Source organism: Hemiscyllium ocellatum, chromosome 21, assembly GCF_020745735.1.
Source record: "Hemiscyllium ocellatum isolate sHemOce1 chromosome 21, sHemOce1.pat.X.cur, whole genome shotgun sequence".
Classification (NCBI taxonomy): Eukaryota; Metazoa; Chordata; class Chondrichthyes; order Orectolobiformes; family Hemiscylliidae; genus Hemiscyllium; species Hemiscyllium ocellatum.
Genome location: NC_083421.1, coordinates 39264160 through 39289032, shown reverse-complemented (window position 1 = coordinate 39289032; position 24873 = coordinate 39264160). Strand labels below are relative to the sequence as shown.

Here is a 24873-nt window from a genome sequence, read left to right as displayed (position 1 = left end):
GGTCAGAATTAAATCTACATTGTAAAATAAATCACTAAAGAGTGTGGGAAGTATGAATTAACTACAATTGCATAAAGAAAAGCAGAACTAAACTGCAGAGTCAGGGGTCATAGGAAATGATAAATGGGCTTAAACTAGAAAGAAAAGGCTTAAAGGGAGGAAGACATATGATGATGTCATATACATGGACATTAGTAAGGTGTTTGACAAGGTTCCCCATGGTAGACTGATGGAGAAAGTGAAGTCATATGGTGTGCAGGGTGTTCTAGCTAGGTGGATAAAGAACTGGTTGAGCAACAGGAGACAGAGAGTAGTAGTTGAAGGGAGTTTCTCGCAATGGAGAAAGGTGACCAGTGGTGTTCCACAGGGGTCAGTATTGGGGCCACTGTTGTTTGTAATATACATAAATGATCTGGAATAGGGCACTGTTGGTATGATCAACAAGTTTGCAGATGACACAAAGATTGGTGGAGTAGCAGAAAGCATAAGGGACTGTCAGAGAATACAGGAGGATATAGATAGATTGGAGAGTTGGGCGGAAAAGTGGCAGATGGTTTTCAATCCAGACAAATGTGAGGTGATGTATTTAGGCAAGACTAATTCTAGAGTGAATAATACAATCAACGGAAGAGCCTTGGAAAAAGTTGATGGGCAGAGAGATCTGGGAGTGCAGGTCCATTGTATCCTGAAGATTACTGCACAGGTGGATAGAGTGGTCAAGAAGGCATTTAGTATGCTTGCCTTCATTGGACGGGGTACTGAGTATAACAGCTGGCAAGTCATATTAACATTGTATGAGACATTGGTTTGGCCGCATTTAGAATACTGTGTACAGTTCTGGTCACCACATTACCAAAAGGATGTGGACGCTTTGGAGAGGGTGCAGAGAAGGTTTACGAGGATGTTGCCTGGAATGGAAGGTGCTAGCTATGAAGAAAGGTTGAGTAGGTTAGGTTGATTTTCACTAGAAAAAAGGAGATTGAGTGGGGATCTGATTGAGGTTTATAAAATCATGAAGGGTATAGACAGGGTGGATAAAGACAAGCTTTTTCCCAAGGTGAAGGATTCAATAATGAGAGGTCATGCTTTCAAGGTGAGAAGTGGAAAGTTTAAGGGGGATACATGCGGCAAGTACTTCACACAGAGGATGGTGGGCATTTGGAACACGTTGCCAGCAGAGGTGGTTGAGACAGGCACGGTAGATTCATTTAAGATGCGTCTGGATAAATGCACAAGTAGGTGGGGAGTAGAGGAATACAGACACTTAGGAATTGACCCACAGGTTTAGACAGTGCATTTGGATCAGCTCAGGCTTAGAGGGCTGAAGGACCTGTTCCTAGGCTGTAAATTTTCTTTGTTCTTTGTTCTTTTTTGTTTTGACACAGTTTTGCAGAAGCAACAGGCAGAAGCGAGAGACTAATCCATGTAAATCCATGAGCAACTTCATAAGAACTAAATGTTTCAGAAAATAAAAACTAACTGCCAGATAGCTGCTTTGCAAAGCTAGTTTAAACTAATCTATTAAACAAATTCACTGTAATATTGGTAGCAAAAATAGTTTTCAACTGTTAAATTCCCCAGGTCACTTTGTGTCGTGTAAGATATTTATTTTCTTTAAATGAAATCATGGTTTCATTCTGACCTAATGAAAGGATTTAAGCAAATTTTCGCTCAATAAAAAATTATATCCTTCAAACAGATTTTTCATGTTCCTCTCTGTGAAAACTGCCTTTATTAACACCTTGTATGCATTCTGCAGAACTGTCAGAAATAAATGTGAATGCTTACACTGTTAGGGCCAGCATGGTGGCCCAGTGGTTAGCACTGCTGCTTCACAGTACCAGGGTCCCAGGTTCAATTCCAGCTTCGGGTGACTGTCCGTGTGGAGTTTGCACATTCTCCCTGTGTCTGTATGGGTTTCCTCCCACATTCCAATGATTTGCCTTTCAGGTGAGTTGCCTATCGTGTTAGGTGCATTAGTCAGAAGGAAATAGATCGGGGTGGGTTACTCTTCAGAGGGTTGGTTGGGCTGAAGGGCCTGTTTCCACATTGTAGGGAATCTAGTGTAAATATGCTTCATTTAATGCATTTTACCACAAACATTTTGCTGCTATGAAGATATTTTGTGGAGGTCTGCTTTTGGTTCCTATTGCATCTGTCACTCGAAGTGTGAGTAAGCAAAATAGCTTGCAGCAGGACACTTTACCCACCTGCAGCATGATATAGCACCCAAGTCCATACGTGAGGAACACAGGAATCCAATATTACCCGCAACTTGCTGACAGCGTGAGAGGTAGTTGAAGGGAAGGTAGAGAGGAAATTTGATAAAGTTGTTCAAAATCATGAGGGGTTGGATAGAATGGAAAGAAGCAAACTGTTATCATTAGAGAAAGGTTGAAAACACTTTGATCAAAGGTGTTTGGCAAAGATCCAGAGGTGAGCTGAGGAAAAGGTATATGCTGCAGGTTGTGACTTTTGAATGGGCTTTTGATGGTGGTCTGATGAGGCAAAAAAAAGCGCTCTGGGGAAAAGGCAGGGAAGTAGGATGAGCTGAAGAATGATACTGTGCCAAATTGTCGTCTTCTGTGGTGTAAACATACTATGATTCTAACACATAAGTGAGAAATTTGCATGTTTCACATTGTGTAAAATTCAACCATTGCAAAAATCTCCCATCCAATATTGGATGCCAATGTAATTTGTTTCCACAATGTGTTTGCATTAAAAGAAGTAAAATCAAAATGTTGTTGGAAGTGTCAGACAATGTTACAAAATTGCTTTTAAAAATTTGAAATAGAATGAAGTCTCAATTAAGTTGATGCACATGAGAAATAAGGAAGGTGATACTCTTTCTGCTGTTACTTTCACTGGATACAAAGTAAAAATACCACTTTGTTTTCATGTTTTATTATTGGCTAATATTGTAGTTTCCAAATTTCCCACATAATGTTGTTTCAGAATTGTGAAAATGTGTTTGAATGCTCTTATTTTTATTTTTGTGTCTGATTAAGCCCTCCCAGATAGTGGGTTTACATGTCAGAATCATTGACAGTTTGTTTGTGGTCCAGAGGGGATACATATTGTATCTCGTATGATTTTCTGAAAATTGTAATGGAAGAAGGCAGGCCCATTAGAGTTTCCATAGTGACTGTATTCCTACCATCTTCAGAAATTGGTAGAAAATTGTCCTGTTTCTCAAGTTTGTTCATTTGTGAGCTAAACAGTATAAATTCTGCTGCGGAGCTGTTCTTATTGACTTGACCCATAGACGATTGTACACTTATTGAGCAACTGACAGTTGGAGCAGGCCACTCTGAATTGAAATGTATATCATTCTAGAAGAAAAGACTTCATTTATTTTTCCCTTGAATATCTGAAAATTGGTACCAACAACAACAAACTAAACATATAGTTGAGAGCATAATTTTGCGTGGCACAGTTGGAATAAACCCACCATTTTTACTGTCCGTGTTCAGATTGAAAGTGAAGTACTCCAAACTCAAACAACAAACATCAACTTCAGCAGAGCCAATTACACAGATTAATTGGGAAACCTTTAAATAAGTAATTCAAAACGTACAACAAAAGTACATTCCACTGAGAAAAAAAGAAATCAGCAAGAAAGACTCATCTGTGACACACCCAGGAAATTAAGAATTAAACTAGATTAAGAGAAGTGGCTTAAGATATTGCAAAAATAAACTGGCAACTCTGAGGATTGGAGGATTAGGAGCGAGAAAGGGTTACTAAACTAATATAAAGGGAAAAAGCAGACTGAGAGTAAAACATCTTTATAAGTATGTAAAAAGGTAATAGCAAACGTAAACATTAATACCTTAGGAAAGATCTGAGAAACCTGGATGGAGAATGAGAAAATGGCAGAGAGATTGAACACATATTTTGTGTCTGTCTTCACAGCAGTTGATGTAAATTTCATTCCAGAATAGATGGTAACCTAGGGGCTATTAAGAATAAAGAAATCAATTATCAACAAGTTAAGTAGTGTTGAAGTATCTTAATATTCTAAATCTGACAAATCCTGAGGACACCATGGTCAATACCCTAGAGCTCCAAAAAGACAGCTGTAAATATAGTGGGTGTGCTATCCATGATTTTCTAAAATTCCTTAGATTCATGAGTGTCCCCATCTGATTGGAAACTGGCAAATGTTACACCAGTTTTAAAGAAAGGAGGGAGACAGAAAAAAAGAACTACAGGCCAGTTAGCTTAATGTCACTTGAAATATATTGTTAAGAAAGTCTTCGCATTTAGAAAAGCATTGTTTGGTTTTACTGAAGGAAAATCCCGTTTTGACACATTTATTGAATGCAATGAGTAAGCAAGCCAAAGGGGAATAGTATCATCTCTACCTCATTTTTACCTGGATTTCCCAAAGGTATTCAATAAAGTGTCACAAAAACATTTAAAGGCAAGATAAGTACTTATACAATTGGAGGTTAACATATTAGCATTGATAGAAGATTGTTTAATGGACAAGGAGTTGAGAAAGATCGCAAATAGGGCATTTTCAAGTTGGCAGAAGTGAATAGTGGAAAGCCATAAGGGTTGGTGCTGAGTTCATAGTTATTTATAATAAGACATTGAGACTATAAAGTGTAGGAGCAGAAGGAGGCTATTCAGCCCATTGAGTCTGCTCCACCATTCACTGAGGTCATGGCTGATCTGATAAGCCTGAACTTCTCCTTTTCTGTCTCACAGAGTCATAGAGATGTACAACATGGAAGCAGACCCTTCGGTCCAACCTGTCCACGCCAACCAGATATCCCAACCCAATCCAGTCCCACCTGCAGCACCTCGCCCATATCCCTCCAAACCCTTCCTATTCATATACCCATCCAAATGCCTCTTAAATGTTGCAATTCTACCAGCCTCCACCACATCCTCTGGCAGCTCATTCCATACGCACACCACCCTCTGCGTGAAAAAGTTGCCCCTTAGGTTTCTTTTATATCTTTCCCCTCTCACCCTAAACCTAATCCCTCTAGTTCTGGACTCCCCGATCCCAGGGAAAAGACTTTGTCTATTTATTATCCATACCCTTCATAATTTTGTAAATCTCTCAGCCTCCGACGCTCCAGGGAAAACAGTCCCAGCCTCATTCCCATTACTCTTGATTCCCATATTAATTAACCATCTATCTCAGCCCTGAACATGGTTAATGACTCAGCCTTTACAACCCTCCGTGGCAACGAATTCCACAGATTCACTACCCTTTGAGAGAAGAAATTTCTCTTCATCTCTGTCTTAAATGTGCAACTTGTTGTTCTGAGATTATACCCTTTGATTCTAGACTCAGTCAAAAGGGGAAACAACCTCTCAGCATCAATCCTGTCAGGCCTCATAAGAATCTTACGTATTTTCCCAAGGTCACCTCTTATTCTTTTGAATTCACACACAACCTATTCAATCCCTCCTCATACTTCCTTAGACAGGGAGCCAAAGCCATCTGCAGTATTCTAAGTATGGTCTAACTAGTGACTTGCCTAATTTTAGCAGGACCTGCATATTTTATTGCTCCATTCCCTTTATATTAACATGCGGTATTTTAGTGAATGTCTTTTGGAAAGCCAAATGTATTACATCGATTGCTTCCCTTTATCTATGCTTACTTGTTACTGTCTCAAAGAATTCAAATAATTTTATCAGACACGACTTCCGCTTTATGAAGCCATGCTGACTCTGCTTGATTATATTAAAGTTATATAGATTAAACTAGCAGGGCAGAGTGGGGACAAGTTATCAAAGATCTTATTGCTTATCATGTGATATGCTGGCAGATGTATAGCTGGCATCAGCAAACAACTTCCCAACACTCTTGATATCAAGTCTCGAAGGAGAAACTCTCTTTTAGCGCATAAATTGATCCATGATTCTCGACACCTAAAGGGAAAATAATTTATCTCATTCAATTTTGGTGTGGTTGGCACTTCCCGTGAAGTTATATTCTTCCCTTTTTCACTCTGATTTTCCCAGCAAAGCATCAGGCATGCCTGATAGGATTGGCTCCGTGCCCTGGTTTTTAATCATGGGTCAGCAGGCAGAAGATGAAAAACTAGAAGCTTAGAAGAACAGTTCCAAGTATTCTCTTAAGAAAATAAAGATTTCTACTTGAAAGACCCCTGCAATAGTTTAACATTAGTTGAGAACTCAGCTACAGCCCATTGCTGGCAAGGCATCATTTATTGATGCTCCAATTCATAACTCTATTGATATTTAATCAGCAGCATTGTTCGTTCAGTTATTCAATGTAGTGTTACCCTAAAATCACTATGCAGTTGTTTCTTCTGTGCCAGCACTTGCTGAGGCAAATTATTACCATATGTTCATGATCTTTTTTTCCAAACTTCACATGAAGCCAAATAAACCTCTGCAGTGAAACAAACCATTGACCATCGATGAGAGGGTTCAACATACAAAATAGGACTTATTTATTGATATTTTTAATAGACGGTGCAGGTGGGCGGGATCCAGTTAAAACAAATTTCAAATAATTTTGTAAGTGAACCAAACCACGTGCATTGTATTCTCTTCATTGAGCAGCTTCAGAGGATGAGGTAGCTAAGGTTTAGTCAGGGCTCCACACACCCTTTCAGGTTTGAGGAATTAGAAAGTAAGGAATGGGCCAGTATCTGTTTGTTAGGAATGAACTTTCCTTTTTGGATTCTAACCATTTGAGGTAGAGCCAATAGAAGTAATTTGATTGACAGAAAATGTACAGCTGTACAAGACAAGCCCACTAGTGTAAACTGTGCTCTTCTCGATAAATCTTAAAGTCCATCAACAGAATGCTAAAAATATTTTTGCATCTTAAAACCACAAAAATATTGTGAAATATTATATGGGGGAAACCATGCTGTTTACTGTTTAATTGTGAAATTATAAACTGTCTTACATACAGGGCAATGGTTTTACCCAATAACAGAGGTCCTTTCTGTAGGAGAACCTTTAAATGGAAACATATTTATTTAAATGCAAAGGAGCTGTGTATTTCCATTCATCAAGTTAACATCGTGCTGAGTCCTTATTTTGTTCTGACAATAATGTAGTCCATAAACATGTAAAGCCAATGTGTGAATACCAAAGTGTACCATCATTTTGGACAGAAGTTAAATTTAAGTATAGCTTGCATGCAGCCATGTTTTCAGAATATATCCAAGGTGGAGCATAAAGTCTAATTCAAAACTATAAACTGAGATTCTCCTGATACATCATTTCATGTTTTAACTCTATCAATCCTTCCAGAAAGATACAGAAGTGCCAAGACTATTCAACTGGCAAGACTATACTTTCTTGAGTTAGGGTAAGAAAGGCATCTACATCAATACAATGGAATAGAACAGATGAGAAAAAGCACCGACAACAGAATTTTTATGGGATGTGAAGAGAGGTTGACTATGCTTCTGAGTAATTAAGACAGATGATGGAAATTACAGAATTATGGTATCACATGCATTTGTTGATATAATTAATATTTGAGATATAGGACTGAGTCTTATTTTTTGACTAAGTGTGAGTTGCATCAAGTCTTTTTGGAAGGTTCTTTGCCTCAAGGCCTAGTACATTTTCTCTCCATACCTTATCTGACTCACATCATTAATTGCCTACCCTATCCCTATAGTGTCCTTCTCATCTGGTTCCAGATTGATCTCACCAGTATTGTTACAGAACAACTCACTGCTGAAATATTTTGGAATTGACCAACATCCCTACCACCAGTGCCATGTTTATAGGTTGTGGTGTACTCAGTCCACAACTTCCCTGAATAGTTCCTTACATTTGCCTAGATATGGTAGACAAAGGAAATTTGGTTCCTTGCTTTGTGGGCAGGGACTTCAAGGTACTGCTGGATGGTGTGGGGCACAGGCAGGATTGTGTGTTCCCTAGAACCAGCAAAGCAGGCCACAACATCAGAACCTGTCAGTCTGAACTGAGGTCGCCCCCTGAGTCAGTGCAATCTCGTCTATCTGGAACAATGCAGAGCACTGTATGGAGAAAGGCAATGACTTGCTACTGTACCCACTTCCCACCAAGGCTTATCATCTACCAGCCTCGCAGGAAAAAGCAACATCGCACTTGCTGTCAACCACCACAATCCCATGAACTCTACATGCCCTTGCACAGCATATTCATTCACTTGGAACACATTCCTAACTGCAACAAAGGTAACAGTTGTGCAATTGATTTTCATCTTCTATAATACTTCCCTCTCTCTCACTCCAGGAGGAAAACCACCCATGTTAGGGCAGAAAAAGTTAAGACAGTAGTGAACTGTCCCCTGATATTTGGCTCCTTACCTTTTAAAAGAAGAGCATCCTGTCTCTGACCATGCTGAGCAGTTGACTGAATGAATATGTCCAAACCTCTTGAGTGATGTGTGAGGCAGCACTTGATGTCCTATATTAAGATCCCCTGATCAAAGGCTATTTCCCTTGATTTTACCAGGACAAGCTTCTAGCTTTATGTCTGCGCTAAGTGACACAGTAAGGCAGAAGTAATACGAGCCTAATATCTCAGGTTGAGTGATCAAAGAACAAAAAGGCAAGGCAAAGAAAGGCAATGCAAGACAGAAAGGCCATGGGCATCCAAGTAAACTTATTGTGAGTAAGCACTATGACAGGATGAGCAAAGAGCTCCAGGATATAAGTTGGTCCAGTCCATAAACTGGGTGTATATTCCTGATGGCACGGTGTCCTTGATGCAGCATTACTGTGGTAGTTGCCTGTGCAACATGAGATGCAGCATTTAAGTGCAGAAACACATCATAAATGAATCAGAGATGTGCCTCAAGGGTTCTTAGAAGCTGTCACATGTTGAATGCCAATGTCCGTGGATGTGGAATGCATGCGATCGGTACCCTTGGAGCATGTCCTGAGGTGTCTGGTGTGAAACCTTCCTCAGTGCTTGACAGATGCATAAAAGATGCAGTGATTTCTTCCTGACGTTGAGATAAGCATTGCTGAACTTCTCACCTGGTTCCATTCCAAATTGTGCTGTTGCCCGTGTAGTTCAGACCACTATAACCTTTCACCCATTGAAAGAAGAGTGGGAGTATGCCTGGGCCTGCCAGTCTGAGGGAGCCAGATTTTAACTTATGGTTGCTTGATAAAAATATACCAGTTTCTCCTTTAAATAGAATCTGCCTTTCACTAATTTCAGTAGTTAGAATCAACTTGATGATATCATGTTGTTCACTGTGTCCATACCTTCCTCCCTTATCCCTGTGAGATTATCGCCATTTCCTTTTCTGAGCAACTTCCAGAAGTAGTTGAGGAAAACATGCAGAAAGATGTAACAATGGCAATGGGGTAACTACACATCTGAACCGCAAATATTCACAGAAGCTCACCTTTTCAGGCACTCAAGTTGTATCTTGGCAGGTTTGCCTGGGAGACTGACCTGTTTTAATCTACCCACAAAGAGCTTTGCATTTAAGTCAGATAGGCATAATTAAAGAGTGTCCGGGTTCAGTGATCCTCCTTCAGAACTAGCAAAGGAAAGGTTGGTTTTTATGCAAAAGTTAGGGTTATAGAGCGAAGGTAAAGAATAAACAATAGGTGGAGATAGAGCCCACAGAACGAGAAGAATGGCTGGACAGACAAAGAATTGGATAACGGTCAGTCTAGGAGGATGAATAAATACTATTGGGGATTATTGGAGGCTAACAGTGGGTATTGTGTAACAGCAGATCATGTGGTAACAAGGCCTGGTGTGCCACACCGCTTTGTGCCATCATTAATATCTCTATCTCAGGCTTGCTGCAGTGCTCCGGCAAAGCTCAGTGCTATCTGGAAGAACAGCACTTCACTTTCCACTTGGGAACTCTCCAGCCTTCTGGACTCAATATCAAGCTCAATAATTTTAGAGCTTGAAGCACCTTCTCCGATAGCCTAACTCCAACCTCACCCAACCCCGACATGCAACAGACTGTGTTATCACATGGTCTGCAATTACATACTACCCATTGTTAGCCACCAGTAGTCCCCTTTAGCAGCCATTCATTCTCCTATGCTGATCATTATCCCTCCTTTGTCTGTCCAACTGTCCTTCTCTTTGTTTGGGCTTTATGTCCACCTATTGTTTACTCCTTACTCCCTCCCCCCAACCTAGCTTCTGTGTAAAAAACAACCTTTTCCTAGCTACCATCAGTTCTGAAGAAGGGTCACTGGACCTGAAAAGTTAACTCTGATTTCTCCAAGTTGATGCTGCCAGACCTGCTGAGCTTTTCCAGCAATTTCTATTTTTGTTTTCTGATTTCCAGCATCTGCAGTTCTTTCAGCTTTTAATTACAATTAATTGTTACACACACCTCTTAAATTATTAAAAAAATGAAAAATCTCAGCAGGTCTGGTAGCATCATACACACACACACACACACACACACACACTCTTATATCCTCACACACTCATGCAGCCTCTCTCTCATATACTCCACACTCACACCCAAGCACGCACCCTCTCACAGGCTTATGCCCCATCACACTCACACATACACACTCCTAGCCAAGCATGCACAAATGCAAACACACACACTCTCACATGCACTCACACTCACATGCACACAGTCTCTCTGTCTGTGTGTGTGTGTGGTGGGCGGCATGGTGGCACAGTGGTTAGCACTGCTGTCTCACAGCGCCTGAGACCCGGGTTCAATTCCCGACTCAGGCGACTGACTGTGTGGAGTTTGCCCGTTCTCCCTGTGTCTGCGTGGGTTTCCTCCGGGTGCTCCGGTTTCCTCCCACAGTCCAAAGATGTGTGGGGTCAGGTGAATTGGCCATGCTAAATTGCCCATAGTGTTAGGTAAAAGGGGTAAATGTAGGGGTCGGTGTGGACTTGTTGGGCCGAAGGGCCTGTTTCCACACTGTTTCTCTCCCCTCCCACCACACACACATATAAGTCTATGGGATGAATTTGTATCTGCAGAATTATATTTACAGATATATTCTATCTTATGTAAACAATACACAACTAGTAGGCAATCAATGCAGACAGTCATTCTATCCAATATTTTGTAAATTCCAGTTTGGAAATAGAACCAGTCTGAGTCAAGATTAGGATACAGACAGATTCTGACCTCACACCTTTAAGGTATTATCTGAGCTGAGATGTCACCTTTTGTTATAAAACCTTAAGTTATCTTGAGAATGTGACATTCTAAAAGAAGAAAGACTTAACAACATTTGAGGTTTGTTAACTATATCATTTTACTTGCATGACACTGTAATCTTTTGCTATAAATTCTGTGTCTTATGGTCCTACTCCACAACTACCTGAAGAAGGAGCGGTGCTCTGAAAGCTAGTGCTTCCAAATAAACCTGTTGGACAATAACCTGGTGTTGTGTGATTTTTAACTTGGGACAGAGTATTAAGTGTGTGGAGGTGAAGTAATGCTGAGTCCTGCTTGATATTGCTGATATAGATGAATATTGGGATGATAGTACATGGAACAGCACCTGTAGCTTGTGATGTAATTTTTGGCTTTGAACTTTTGTTGCTCACATCAGGGAACTGAACTTGCTATAGCACTGCGTCAGGGTTCTCAAGAGCTTGTCTCCTAGCACTGATAATCATGTCTACCTATTGCCAATGCCTTTTGAGATTTTCTTTAGAGGATTTATTAATCCCCTGTGGATGGAACACATTTCTCTTCCAACAAATCTCTTGAACCAAGACCTCTTGGAATCTGCTGTCAGCCACATTCTAATTTTTCGGTATTTCTGAGGTCAAATTTACTCGTAGAGTTACTTCCAAATCCTATTCCTGTCAAGATATATCTTCCCTCTGAGGATAATTGGCTGAATTCTAATTAATGAAGGTTTAACTCATTGTTTTGGATGCCCCATTGATATGTGCATTCAAGGTTATTTAAATTAAGCCCACTTTAGTCTGCTTTGTGAAGTAACAGAGCTAATATTAGTGTAAGAGTGATCCATTTTATATAAAATTGTAAAATACTGTAAGAATTTGGTAGTGAAGAAGAAAGACTTAAATATTGGAAGCATATTAAATTCTCTAATTTTTAAAAGCACAAAAAATTGAAAACTTAGCACTGATCAAATCCTCAATCGTTGGAGAATGTCAGACACACTGAAATATCAGGGGGTGCAGTAGGTCCTAGAGTATTCTGCTTTAAATTGAAACCATTCCACTTATCCATGTTTAAAATTCATGAGATTCTGACAATTTGAATCTTTGGTGGATTGCCTATATGTTATTTCCCAGAAACAAGTGGATAAATACAATTCAGAACTTAAATCAAATCTTGATTGAGATAAAGCAAGTTGAAACAAGCTACGAAGCTGCTGAAATGACTTGACTGGAACAAATTAAAGAACTAACAGCAAATTAGAAGATGTGGAGAGCTTTCAGTGTAGATATAACCTGACAGTGTTTTGTTGTTGTTCACTAGCTAGGCCACAGACTCAAAATATTTGGACTTAGATCACAACCCACTGGCATTCACAATCAAGTTTCTCAATGTTAGTAAGGATGAAACAGCAGTGCCATATATGCATCACTGTAAAGTAATTCCCTCTTTACAGCATCACAGAAGTGACAGTTATAACCATACCCTTCCTTCCTGAGCTCTTGATTGCCTGGACAAGTGTGAAAACTCCTTGGTTGAGCCATTATGCAGTGAACCATAGAGATGTACAGCATGGAAACAGACCCTTCGGTCCAACGCGTCCATGCCGACCAGATATCCCAACCCAATCTAGACCCATCTGCCTGCACCTGGCCCATATCCCTCCAAACCATTCCTATTCATATACCCATCCAAATGCCTCTTAAATGTTGCAATTGTACCAGCATCCACCACTTCCTCTGGCAGCTCATTCCATACACGTACCATCCTCTAAGTGAAAAAGTTGCCCCATAAGTCTCTTTTATATCTTTCCCCTCTCACCCTAAACCTATGCCTTCTAGTTCTGGACTCCCCAACCCCAGGGAAAAGACATTGCCTATTTAACCTATCCATGCCCCTCATAATTTTATAAACCTCTATAAGGTCATCCCTCAGCCTCCGACACTCCAGGGAAATCAGCCCCAGCATGTTCAGCCTCCCCCTCCAGCTCAAATCCTCCAACTCTGGCAACATCCTTGTAAGTCTTTTCTGAACCCTTTAAAGTTTCGCAACATCTTTCCGATAGGAAGGAGACCAGAATTGCATGCCATATTCCAACAGTGGCCTAACCAATGTCCTGTACAGCTGCAACATGACCTCCCAACTCCTGTACTCAATACTCTGATCAATAAACGCAAGCATACCAAAAGCTTTCTTCACTATTCTATCTACCTGCGACTCAACTTTCAAGGAGCTATGAACCTGTACTCCAAGGACTGTTTGTTCAGCAACACTCCCTAGGACCTTACCATTAAGTGTATAAGTCCTGCTAAGATTTGCTTTCCTGAAATACAGCACTTCACATTTATCTGAATTAAATACCACCTGCCACTCCTCAGCCCATTGGCCCATCTGATCATGATCCTGTTGTAATCCGAGGTAACCCTCTTCGCTGTCCACTACACTTCCAATTTTGGTGTCATCTGCAAACTTACTAACTATACCTCTTATGCTCACATCCAAATCATTTATGTAAATGATAAAAAGTAGAGGACCCAGCATTGATCGTTGTGGCACTCCACTGGTCACAGGCCTCCCGTCTGAAAAGCAACCTCCATCACCACACTCTGTCTTCTCTCTTTGAGCCAGTTCTGTATCCAAATGGCTAGTTCTCCCTGTATTCTGTGAGATCTAACCTTGCTAATCAATCTCCCGTGGGGAACCTTGTCGAACACCTTACTGAAGTCCATATAGATCACATCTACTGCTCTGCCCTCATCAATCCTCTTTTTTACTTCTTCAAAAAACTCAACTTTGTGAGACATGACTTCCCATACACAAAGCCATGTTGACTATCCCTAATCAGTCCTTGCCTTTCTAAAGACATGTACATCCTGGTGTAGTTTGACTACACAATAAGGATATGTGATTTTAAACTTGGTTCAAAAACTGTTCAAAGATATCTCTTGAACCTCAAGTGTTTTCTCAGTTGCAGTGACTTGAATATTCAAGAGAATAAGCATGTTTGATTTTGATCCCGAAATGTAACCAATAATGGTTGGAAAGTGAGTCCAAATACACTGGTATAAGTGCAGAGCTTTCTACTGCAGAACTTTGTCCAGCAATATGAAACAGAATCTGCCAGTAATAAAGTAAGAAATTGAAACAGAATGCATGTCAACTGATGGGAAATTAATAATGGAAAAGGAGTACATCCAGGCTGAGGTTAAAAATTGACGAGTAACATTCATGCCCAGGAGTAATTACCATCACTGATTTCCCTAGTTTCAATACACTGAGGGTTACCATTGATTAGAAACTGAACTGGAGCAGTTCTCTAAATGCTGTGCCTACAGCTGCAGATCAGAGGCTGAGTTTTGTGATGGGTAGCTCACCTCCTAGCTCCTGAAAGATCTGTAAGGCACAACACATGAGTGTAATGGAGCACACTCTTGTCTGGATGAATGTATTTCCAAAACACTTGAGAAGTTTGACACCATCCAAGCCAGAACAGCCTGCTTAACTGGCACGTTCCTTCATCATTCACTCCATTCAACGCACAACAACAGCAGTGTATACCATCTACAAGATAGAGTGAACAACTCAGTAAGGGTCCTCCCACAGCATCTCCAAACTCGTGATCTCTACCATCCAGAAGGAGAAATGTAGCAAATGCATGGGAACGTAATCAGTTCCAAGATCCCCTCCAAACCACACACCTGGCAGACACAACTATGTTGAATGAATTGAATTAGCTTTATTGTCACATACTCAAATGAGTACAATGAAAGGTTGACAAGTCATCACTTAGAACATAGAACATAGAAGGATACAGCGCAGTACAGGCCCTTCGACCCTCGATGTTGCGCCGACCGAATCCTACCTAACCTATACTAGCCCAATAGCTTCCAAATGCCTATCCAATGCCCGCTTAAATGACCATAAAGAAGGAGAGTTCACCACTGATACGGGCAGGGCATTCCATGAACTCACAACCCGCTGTGTGAAGAATCTACCCCTAACATCTGTCCTATACCTACCACCCCTTAATTTAAAGCTATGTCCCCTAGTAACACCTGACTCCATTAGCAGTAAAAGGTTCTTAGTATCTACCCTATCTAAACCCCTAATCATCTTATACACTTCTATCAGATCTCCCCTAAACCTTCTCTTCTCCAATGAAAACAGCCCCAAGTGCCTCAGCCTTTCCTCATAAGATTTTCCTACCATTCCAGGCAACATCCTGGTAAACCTCCTCTGCACTCGTTCTAAAGCTTCCACATCCTTCCTATAGTATGGCGACCAAAACTGCACACAATACTCCAGATGAGGCCTCACCAGAGTTTTATACAACTGCAACATGACCTCAGGACTCCGGAACTCAATTCCTCTGCCAATAAAGCCCAGTACACCATATGCCTTCCTCACAGCACTATTTACCTGGGTGGCAACTTTCAGAGATCTGTGTACATGGACACCAAGATCCCTCTGCTCATCCACACTACCAAGTAGCCTACCATTAGCCCAGTAATCCATCATCTTGTTATTCCTACCAAAGTGAACGACTTCGCACTTAGCTACATTGAATTCCGTTTGCCACATTTCCGCCCAGCTCTGCAGCTTATCTATATCCCGCTGTAACCTACCACTTCCTTCCTCACTATCCACAGCTCCACCGACTTTTGTGTCATCCGCAAACTTGCTTACCCAGCTTTCAAGTCCTTCCTCTAGATCATTTATAAAGATAACAAAAAGCAATGGTCCCAAAACAGATCCTTGTGGTACACCGCTAGTAACTGCGCTCCAAGATGAACATAATCCATCAACTACTACCCTCTGTCTCCTTCCAGCCAGCCAATTCCTAATCCAAACCTCTAATGTATCCTCAATGCCATACCTCCGAAGTTTTAGCATTAGCCTACCATGGGGAACCTTATCGAACGCCTTACTAAAATCCATATACACAACATCTACTGCTTTACCCTCGTCCACTTCCTTAGTCACCTTCTCAAAGAACTCAATAAGGTTTGTGAGGCACGACCTGCCCTTCACAAAACCATGCTGGCTATCCCTGATCACGTTATTCCTACCCAGATGTTCATAAATCTTATCCCTTACCATTCTCTCTAAGACTTTGCCCACCACTGAAGTCAGACTCACTGGCCTATAGTTACTAGGGCTATCCCTACTCCCTTTCTTGAACAATGGGACCACATTCGCTATCCTCCAGTCCTCTGGTACTATTCCCGTTGACAATGACGACATAAAAATCCAGGCCAATGGCTCTGCTATCTCCTCCCTAGCTTCCCATAGGATCCTGGGGTAAATGCCATCAGGCCCAGGAGACTTATCTATATTCATCCTTTCCAATATTCCCAAAACCTCTTCCCTGCATATTTCCAGGGCATCCATTCTAATTATTTGTGATTCCATATTCACATCAGCAACAGTGTCCTGTTCCTGAGTGAATACTGATGAAAAGTACTGATTTAATGTCTCTCCAATCTCCTCCGCCTCCACACACAACTTCCCACTACTATCCTTGACTGGACTGATACCTACCCTAGTCATCCTTTTATTCTTGACATACCTATAGAAAGCCTTTGGGTTTTCCCTAATCCTACCAGCTAAAGACTTTTCATGTCCCCTTCTCGCTTCTCTTAGCTCCCTCTTTAGCTCCTTCCTGGCTACCTTATAACTCTCAATCGCCCCTACTGAACCTTCACGCCTCATCGTTACATATGCCGCCTTCTTCCCTTTCACAAGGGACTCCAATTCCTTACTAAACCACGGCTGCCTCACAAGGCCCTTTACACCATGCCTGACTGGTACATACCTATCGAGGACACGCAGTCTCCTTGAACAATCCCCACATCTCATTAGTGTTCTTCTCTTGAAGCCTGTTTTTCCAATCCACACATCCTAAGTCATGCACCATCTTAGATGCTATATCATCATTCCTGCATGGTAGCCAGGTCAAAATCCTGGAACTCAACTTCCTAACAGCACTGTGGGTGTCCTAGTGTACAGCAGTTCAAGAAGGTAGCTCACCACCATCTCAAAGGCAATTAGGGATGGACCATAAACACAGGCCCAGCCAGTGATGCCTACATCTGTGTGTAAGAATATGAAGAAGTACTGTTGTTTGTAATAGATAAAATCAGTGTTTTGTGTAAAAGGTTTTTGCAGGTTTCATCTGGAGGCAAAAATTCACACCAAAGTGAAAAAAAACTTAGTTGTACCTATTCTTCCTAGAACAGTTTTTTTTTGGAAGCAAATTCTGAAAAGAAACTGATTTTCTATGAAAATAACTGGCCACAGAGAAGTGTAATGGATTCAGTTTTTGGGGAAGAGAGTAAGTAGTCAGAACCAAGGGAACAAGTTGTTAAATTAGGACTTAATTTTAAAAAAGGAAATAAAAGAATTAAAATAAGGATTTTGTCTGGCTTTTGCATTATTTTGTTCCAAAATCCCAATTTATTCTTCACAACTAAAGATGCAACTTTTCACAACTAAATATGTCGAATTGGCCCTTGTGTTCTTTGTGTGGAAGCTTATTGAGAGCTCTGCAGTGTAGATGTTTTTTCCCCCCTTTTCTAGACATTAAATACTTTCCAGTTTATTAAAATATAGCAGTTTCTATTCCATACATGTCATGGGGTTATTTAATATCGTTAAGAAATCTAATAATATGTCAACTAATGGAAAGTCACCAATATTGAAAGAACACCTCACTATTTATTATAAAAACAAAAAATGTGTTTGGTTATGCAAAGATTTTTTTCCGGCATAAGCTTTATTGGAATTTCCTAACACTACTGTTTTCATTGTCTGGCAACATCTTTTAGTGGGCGTCCTAATGTTTTTAATTGGTATCCATTTCCTCACAACTGGTTCTTTAAAACTATAGAATGATACTGCATGGAAATAGACATTTGGCTCATCATGCCTCATTCAAAGACCTGTACAATTAGTGCCATGTCCTCATTCTCCATGGTCCTATAGATGGTTCTCCTTCAAATATTGCTTTAGTTCCCTTTTGAAAACTGTTAACTAATCTACTTATGCCATCATTTCAGTCAGCGCATTGCAGGTAAAATATTTTGTGTGCTTAATAAAGTGTTTCTTTATGATGTCTCTGGTTCTTTTGTCCATCATATTGAATCTATGCTATCTCATTACTTATCCTATTGCCAGTAGAAACAGTTTCTCTTTGTTTATATAGTCGATAGTGCTATTTATTTTCATAGAAAATCAGTTTCTTTTCAGGATTTGCTTCCAAAAAACTATTACTCAAGGAAGGATAGGTACAACTAATTTCTTTTTTCACTTTGGTGTGAATTTTTGCCTTGAGATGAAGCCTGCAAAATCTTCAACGTGAATTGGCTGTAACGTGATTGAAGAATTTAGACCATTATTTGTAGAATGTGAACTTTCCTTACCAATATTGGCAATAGCACTTTTGTTTAAATGGCACGATTTTCTTATAAGAGATTGCACGGGAACAGAACTATTGTGTTATATCAAGATCGATTTTCCTATCAAAACTGTTCATGATCTTGACCACTTCTGTCAATTATCTTCTTAACCTTAACTGCTGTAAAGAGAACAACCCCAGGTTCTTCAGTCTCTCTGCATAATTGATAACCTTACTTTCTGCTGCTATTCAAGTACAATTTCCCAGCAACATCTACAGAGCCTTGATATCCTTCCTAAAGATGATGTTTAGAATCGGACATGATGTTGCAGCTAAGGCCTAAGCAGTGTTAATAAAACTGAGAAACTCAAATGCTTTTTTTGGTTTTATGCAACCATCTCAACTTGTCATGCTTCACTGAAAGAATATTCCAAGCATCTACAACTCTCTCTGTTCCTGCAGTCTTTTAAAATTGTACCAATTAGTTTCTATTATTTCTTTAGTCTACTGATCAAATTTATCATTTTTTACTTCCATATGTTAAATTCCATTTGTCACATATTTGACCATTTCACTAGTCTGTGTCCTCCTTAGGTTTGTGTTATGATTCTAGCTGATGGTAATACTAAACAGGTAAAATTACAGCATGAAACCTGTCTTGTTAAACCATAGGCTTTATTTTTCATTTTTCTTAATATGGAGGTCAGTCACTGAACAAGAGATTGCAAATGCGTTTTGAACTAAGTAACATAAAGGTTTATTACACCAAAGAAAAGCATCAACTATCTTACAGTACGCAAGAATATTTGGAACAATTTCATCACAAATTTCAGAAGAAAAATCAGCCCTTTTATCTTACAAACGCTGAAACTTCAGTGAGGAGTCACCACTCTCTCCATGCTAAAGATTCTTACTCAGTTGACACAGCTGCAATCAGTTTCATTTTGGTACATTTTGGTAGGTTTTGCTACTCTCTTCAGTTAATGTCTTTACTGGAAACCCATAGATTTAACTGCTAACTCATCTCACTGATTGCTTAACATAGGTTATCGATACTCATGTCTTCAACAACCTTGCAAAGTGACATTCTTTCTGGTACCCCCACAATCTATGGCTTCTGGACTTGCTTCTCACTGACTTCTAAGAATTTCAGCACCTGCTGTGTGGCCTCTCTCTGGGTTATAAAACTCAACTAGGAGAAAGTGAGGACTGCAGATGCTGGAGATCAGAGCTGAAAAATGTGTTGCTAGAAAAGCGCAACAGTCAGGTGCACTTTTCCAGCAAAACATTTTTCAGTTATAAAACTCAAGTCAGTTAATATCTTAACAATTAATTCCCCAGGTGGCTTACTACCTATTTTGCTGAAATCAGTGACTTCTTGGAAATGCTGTTTTGACCTTATTGTTCAAAATTAGTTTCCAAACTTTAAAACAAAAACAAATCAGACTTTCACATACCTGAAAAACAAAATCCATTTTTTCTCCTTTTTAGAAGTCAAGTTTCTAAATAACAATTACAAATAATGAATCTTCATCATTCTTCATGCTATTTTCTTCTTGTTTACAGAATTGCTGAGTTTCATGACATCTACAAGCTTTGAAATTATTCAAGCCATTCATGTTGAAAGGGCATAATCTCAGAGTAAAGAAACACCCACAAAGATTGGGTGGCATGATGATAAGCACTGCTGCCTTACAATGTCAGGAACCTGGGTTTGATTTCACCCTCGGATTACAGTCTGTGGGGACTCTACACATTCTCCCTGTGTCTTCGTGGGTTTCCTCCGGGTGTTCCAGTTCTTCCCACAGTCAGAAGATGTGCAGGTTTGGTGAATTGGCCATGGTAAACTGCCCAAAGAGTCCAGAGATGAACAAGCTAGGTCAATTAGTAATGAGAAATACAAAGTTACAGTGATAAGATAAGGGGTGGGTCCAGGTAGAATGCTATTCAGAAGGTTGGTGTGGACTCAGTGGGCAGATTGGCCTGCTTCCAGAGGACTTTTTTTTTCTCCAAGGGTGAAGATTCTGTGGAATTCTTTACTATAAATGGCTATTGAATCCAAGTATAATGTAAATTCAAGGCTGAGATAGATAGATTTTTAATCATTAAGGGAATCACTGGTTACTGAGATAATATATGAATGTGGAATTGAGGATTATCAGATCAATCGTGATCACAATGAATGGCAAAGCAGACTCGATGGGCTGCACTGCCATAATAGTCTAATAAGCACCAGAATCCCCTGAAGTTTGCCAGGTATGGGGTCCTCAAAATAATTCAGCTCAATTTTGAATTTACAATTAGTTATTGGAAGCAATTTTCCATTTCTGAAATGTCAACATTGATAGCTACATAAAAGTATTCTATAATAGCATTGGATATAACAGTGTATATGCTGCAGCCAAAAAGGTTTGGATTTGGGAATAGTTTCCTTCAATTCAAAATGACACTATCTTATTTATGAATGGATCACAAGTCTAATATTTTGTAATATGGAATACCCCTTCATATCTAATAGACTGAAGAAGGCTTCATTGCTTTTGTCATTTACAAAAGTAGACAAACAAAAGAAAACATCAAAACATCCTGACTTGGATTCTTCGAGTTGCTTAACTGCTGCTAAAAGTTCATCGACGTTGCAAAAACCGCAATAATCAAGGCTTTCACATTATGAAACCACAGGAATAAAAAGGATAAAATATGTTTCAAATCCAATACAGTTGATCACGTTTTGAAAATTTATAACAGCTTTTTTTAATCTGTTAGGCCTAAATGCAAACAAGTGATAACTGAAATGTGGGGAGAAAGTGGCTTAGTGGTAATGTCATTGGACTAGTAATCCAGAACCCCATACTAATGTTCTGCAGACATTGGTTTAATCCTACCAATGCAGATGGTGAAATTTCAATTCAAAATAGAAAAAATCTGGAATTGCAAAAAAAACCCAGTTATGTAAGCACTGTTGATTATTGTTTATCTAAAAAAAGAACATCTGGTTCACTCGTGCTCTGCATGGAAGAAAATCTGTTGTCCTTATTTGGTCTGGTCTATATGTGTCTCCTTACCCACAGCAATGTGATTGACCCTCAACTGAAATTTGGTGATTAAGGATGGGCAATAAATGCTAGCCTAGCCAGCAACGCCCACATTGCATGAGCGAATAAACAAAAATATACTCTACCAAAACATAACATTGTGAGAGTGATAGAAGTGCTTGATTGAATAGATTGCGAATCATTGGACAAGCCATATGGATGTACATGGAATGGTGTAGGTTAGATGTGCTTCAGATTGGTATGACAGGTCAGTGCAATATCGAGGGCCGAAGGGCCTGTACTGCGCTGTTATGTTCTATATTCTATGAAGAAACAAAAAGAGTCACAAGAATCCTCTTAGCTTTGCCTGATTACCATACAACTGTTCTTGCATTTAGTGTTCTCCCATTTTCTTGTCAAATTTGCATTGCTCCTTATTTCTAACTTGCTGTTTCTTTCCAACTGTTCAATATATATAAACACACATAGTGTGGAATAAGAAAAATATCCCCCATTCATAAACTGTTTTTACCAGACAATGTGTATGTTTATTCTACTCATTTACCTCCTGAAAGAAGTAAATATCACAATTAAATGGCAAAACTCTAAAATCTTTAATCTAGTGATATTGCAGACCATAGATCTTACGTTCCAAACTACTTTGTTCAATACTCTCTGGTCGCATTTTATGTCTTATTGCAATTCTAGTTTATAAGGAGCCACAGTGCCATAATGGTGTAGGATTAGCAAATTCTATAATGTGCTTTTCTTTCTGCTTGAAGCTCACTAATTTTAGGCTAATGCCCCCTAGTCTGCAATTATAATTTGAAGATGTTAACTAACCTTCTTATATCCAAGGCTTTTCTCAGTCTAGTTAACAGTTGTCTGTACCTCAGCATTTTATACCGTATCACTGGGTCTGCCTTAAATTTTTTGCCATATGACTTACTCTTCTCACTAAAAAGTAGAAAACATATGAAAGTTGAAATTCTTCTAAATTGCCCAATGGGATAATTAATCATGCCATGAATGAAAAACCAACTGTTGTACAAACTTTACTATTCCCCTACCTGTTTTCTGATCAGATGATATGAGTAATGCTCTCCAGATTATGGTCATTCTGTCTGTGTTCCTTTTCACAGTCACCTTCTAAGATAGAATGCCATTCTAAAGAGTTCCACCTAATTGTTCGGACAAACTCACTCCTCAGTGGCAGAAAGCCACTAGGAAGCTAGCAAAACTAGTCTACAACTCTGATAATCTGTACTGCTTGAATGTGTTCAGAACATTTCTTTATTTCACTAATTTCTGGTTTATAGAAGCTTGTTCTCAGTTTTTTTATTGAATCAAATTATTAAGTTAAAACAAATGACAAATTCTTAATCTTTTTTCCCCATTACAGAACATGAATGTAACTGCAGTATTGTTGGAAGCAGCAATGATTCCCTGTGTAACACATCGTCAGGCCAATGCGATTGCCTACCTGGGTACATCGGCCTACAATGCAGTGATTGTGCAGGAGGCTTTTACCGCAGCACCATTAACGGACAGTGCACTTTATGTGGATGTAATGAGACAGGAGCAGTAAACTCCCAATGTGACAGGTAAGGACATTATAGTTCAGTGGTAGAAAGGGTGGTAACACTATCAGTCAACACTGAATTCCCAGGAGAGACAAACCAGCAACTAAAAGCAGTAGGAAAATGGAAAGTAGCAATGTTGTATGTAGCCCCACCTGTCTCCTCAGCCATCACCACGTAGAAGGTCACAGGCAGCAGGTGGATGGGGCCACCATATCCTCCAGGTTTTCCTCCAATTCACACAGAATTCCGGTTTCAACTTGTACCTGAGTTTCTTCAGCATGCTGAAGCAAATCCTGTGGAGTCATCCTCATTGCACGGCATTGTACTGCATTGTTTCAAAAATGCCTACCATTCAAGAACAGCTAGGGACATCATTAAATGCTAGAAGTATTCACACTGTCCATATCTGGTGAATGAATTAGAAGAAAGTTGCATTGTTTTATCATCTACATTTCTTTTATCATTCAAAGCGTGGAACATTGAATTTGAAAGCCATCAAACATCTACACACATGGCAGGAACTCACATCTATATATTTATCATTACATGAAGATAGCTTAGGCTATATTTGGTGCATCAAAGATTATGGATACTATTAACATTTCAAATGGCTTCTCCAATTAGGGGATGCGATAGTCTATTGGGGTATTATCGCTAGACTACCCAGAAATTTAACTAATGTTCTGAGGACCTGGTTTCAAATCCAAGATAGATGTTGGAATTTGAATTCAATTAAAAAAAATCAGGCATTAAAATCTACTCTTGAAACCATTGTTGGGAAAACCCATCTGGCTCATAATGTACTTCAGGCAAGGAAATCTGCCATCCTCACTTAGTCTGGCCTACATGTGAGCCAGTAGACCTACAGCAACATGGTTGACTCTCAATTGCTCTCTGAAATGTCCTAGCAAGCCACTCAGCTGTATCAATTGCCATGAAGTCTCAACAAAGAAATGAAACTGGAAGGACCACCTGGCATTGACCTAGGCACCAGAAAAGACAATGACAAAAACAGTTCTATTGACCTATCCCACCGACTGCAAACTCTCTACTGGTTGGAGTCATACCTGGCACATAGGACGATGGTTGTGGTTGTTGGAGGTCAGACGTCTGAGCTCCAGGATATCTCTGCAGCAGTTCTTTAGGGTAGTGTCCCAGGCCCAACCATCTTCAGCTGCTTCATCAATGACCTTCTCTCCTTCGTAAGATCAGAAGTGGGAATGCTCGCTGATGATTACACAATGTTCAGCACCATACATGACTCTTCATATAGCGAAGGGATCCATGTTCAAATCCAACAAGATCTGGACAATATCCAGGCTTGGGTTGTCAAGTGGCAAGTAACATACACGCCACACAAATGGTAGGCAATGAATATCTCCAATAAGAGACAATCTAACCACTATCCTTGGATATTCAATAATTTTACCATCTCTGTCTCCCCTACCATCAACATCCTGAGGTCTTACCATTGATCATAAATTCAACTGGTCTCACCACATAAACACTGTGGTGACAAGATCAGGTCAGAAGCTGGGAGTACTCTGGTGAATAACTCACCTTCTGACTCACTAAAGCCTGTATACCATTTACAAGGCACAAGTCAGAACTGTGATGAAATACTCCCCACTTGCCTGGATCAGTGCACCTGTAACAGCACTCAGGATGCTTGACACCAAAGCAACCCGCTTGATTGGCATCACATCCACATTCCCTCCACCAGCAACACTCAGTAGCAGCAAGATGCACTGTGGA

The 24873-nt window shown here is 39.9% G+C and overlaps 1 protein-coding gene across 1 annotated transcript in view; it reads left to right on the top strand.

The window, feature by feature from the left end:
• The window catches only part of LOC132825829 (multiple epidermal growth factor-like domains protein 9), a 317339-nt gene that overhangs the window by 74504 nt on the left and 217962 nt on the right, over positions 1-24873 (top strand). The window contains exon 2 of the mRNA XM_060841349.1: positions 22938-23139. Coding sequence (XP_060697332.1) covers positions 22938-23139 — 202 coding nt within the window. The remainder of the gene's footprint in view (positions 1-22937; positions 23140-24873) is intronic.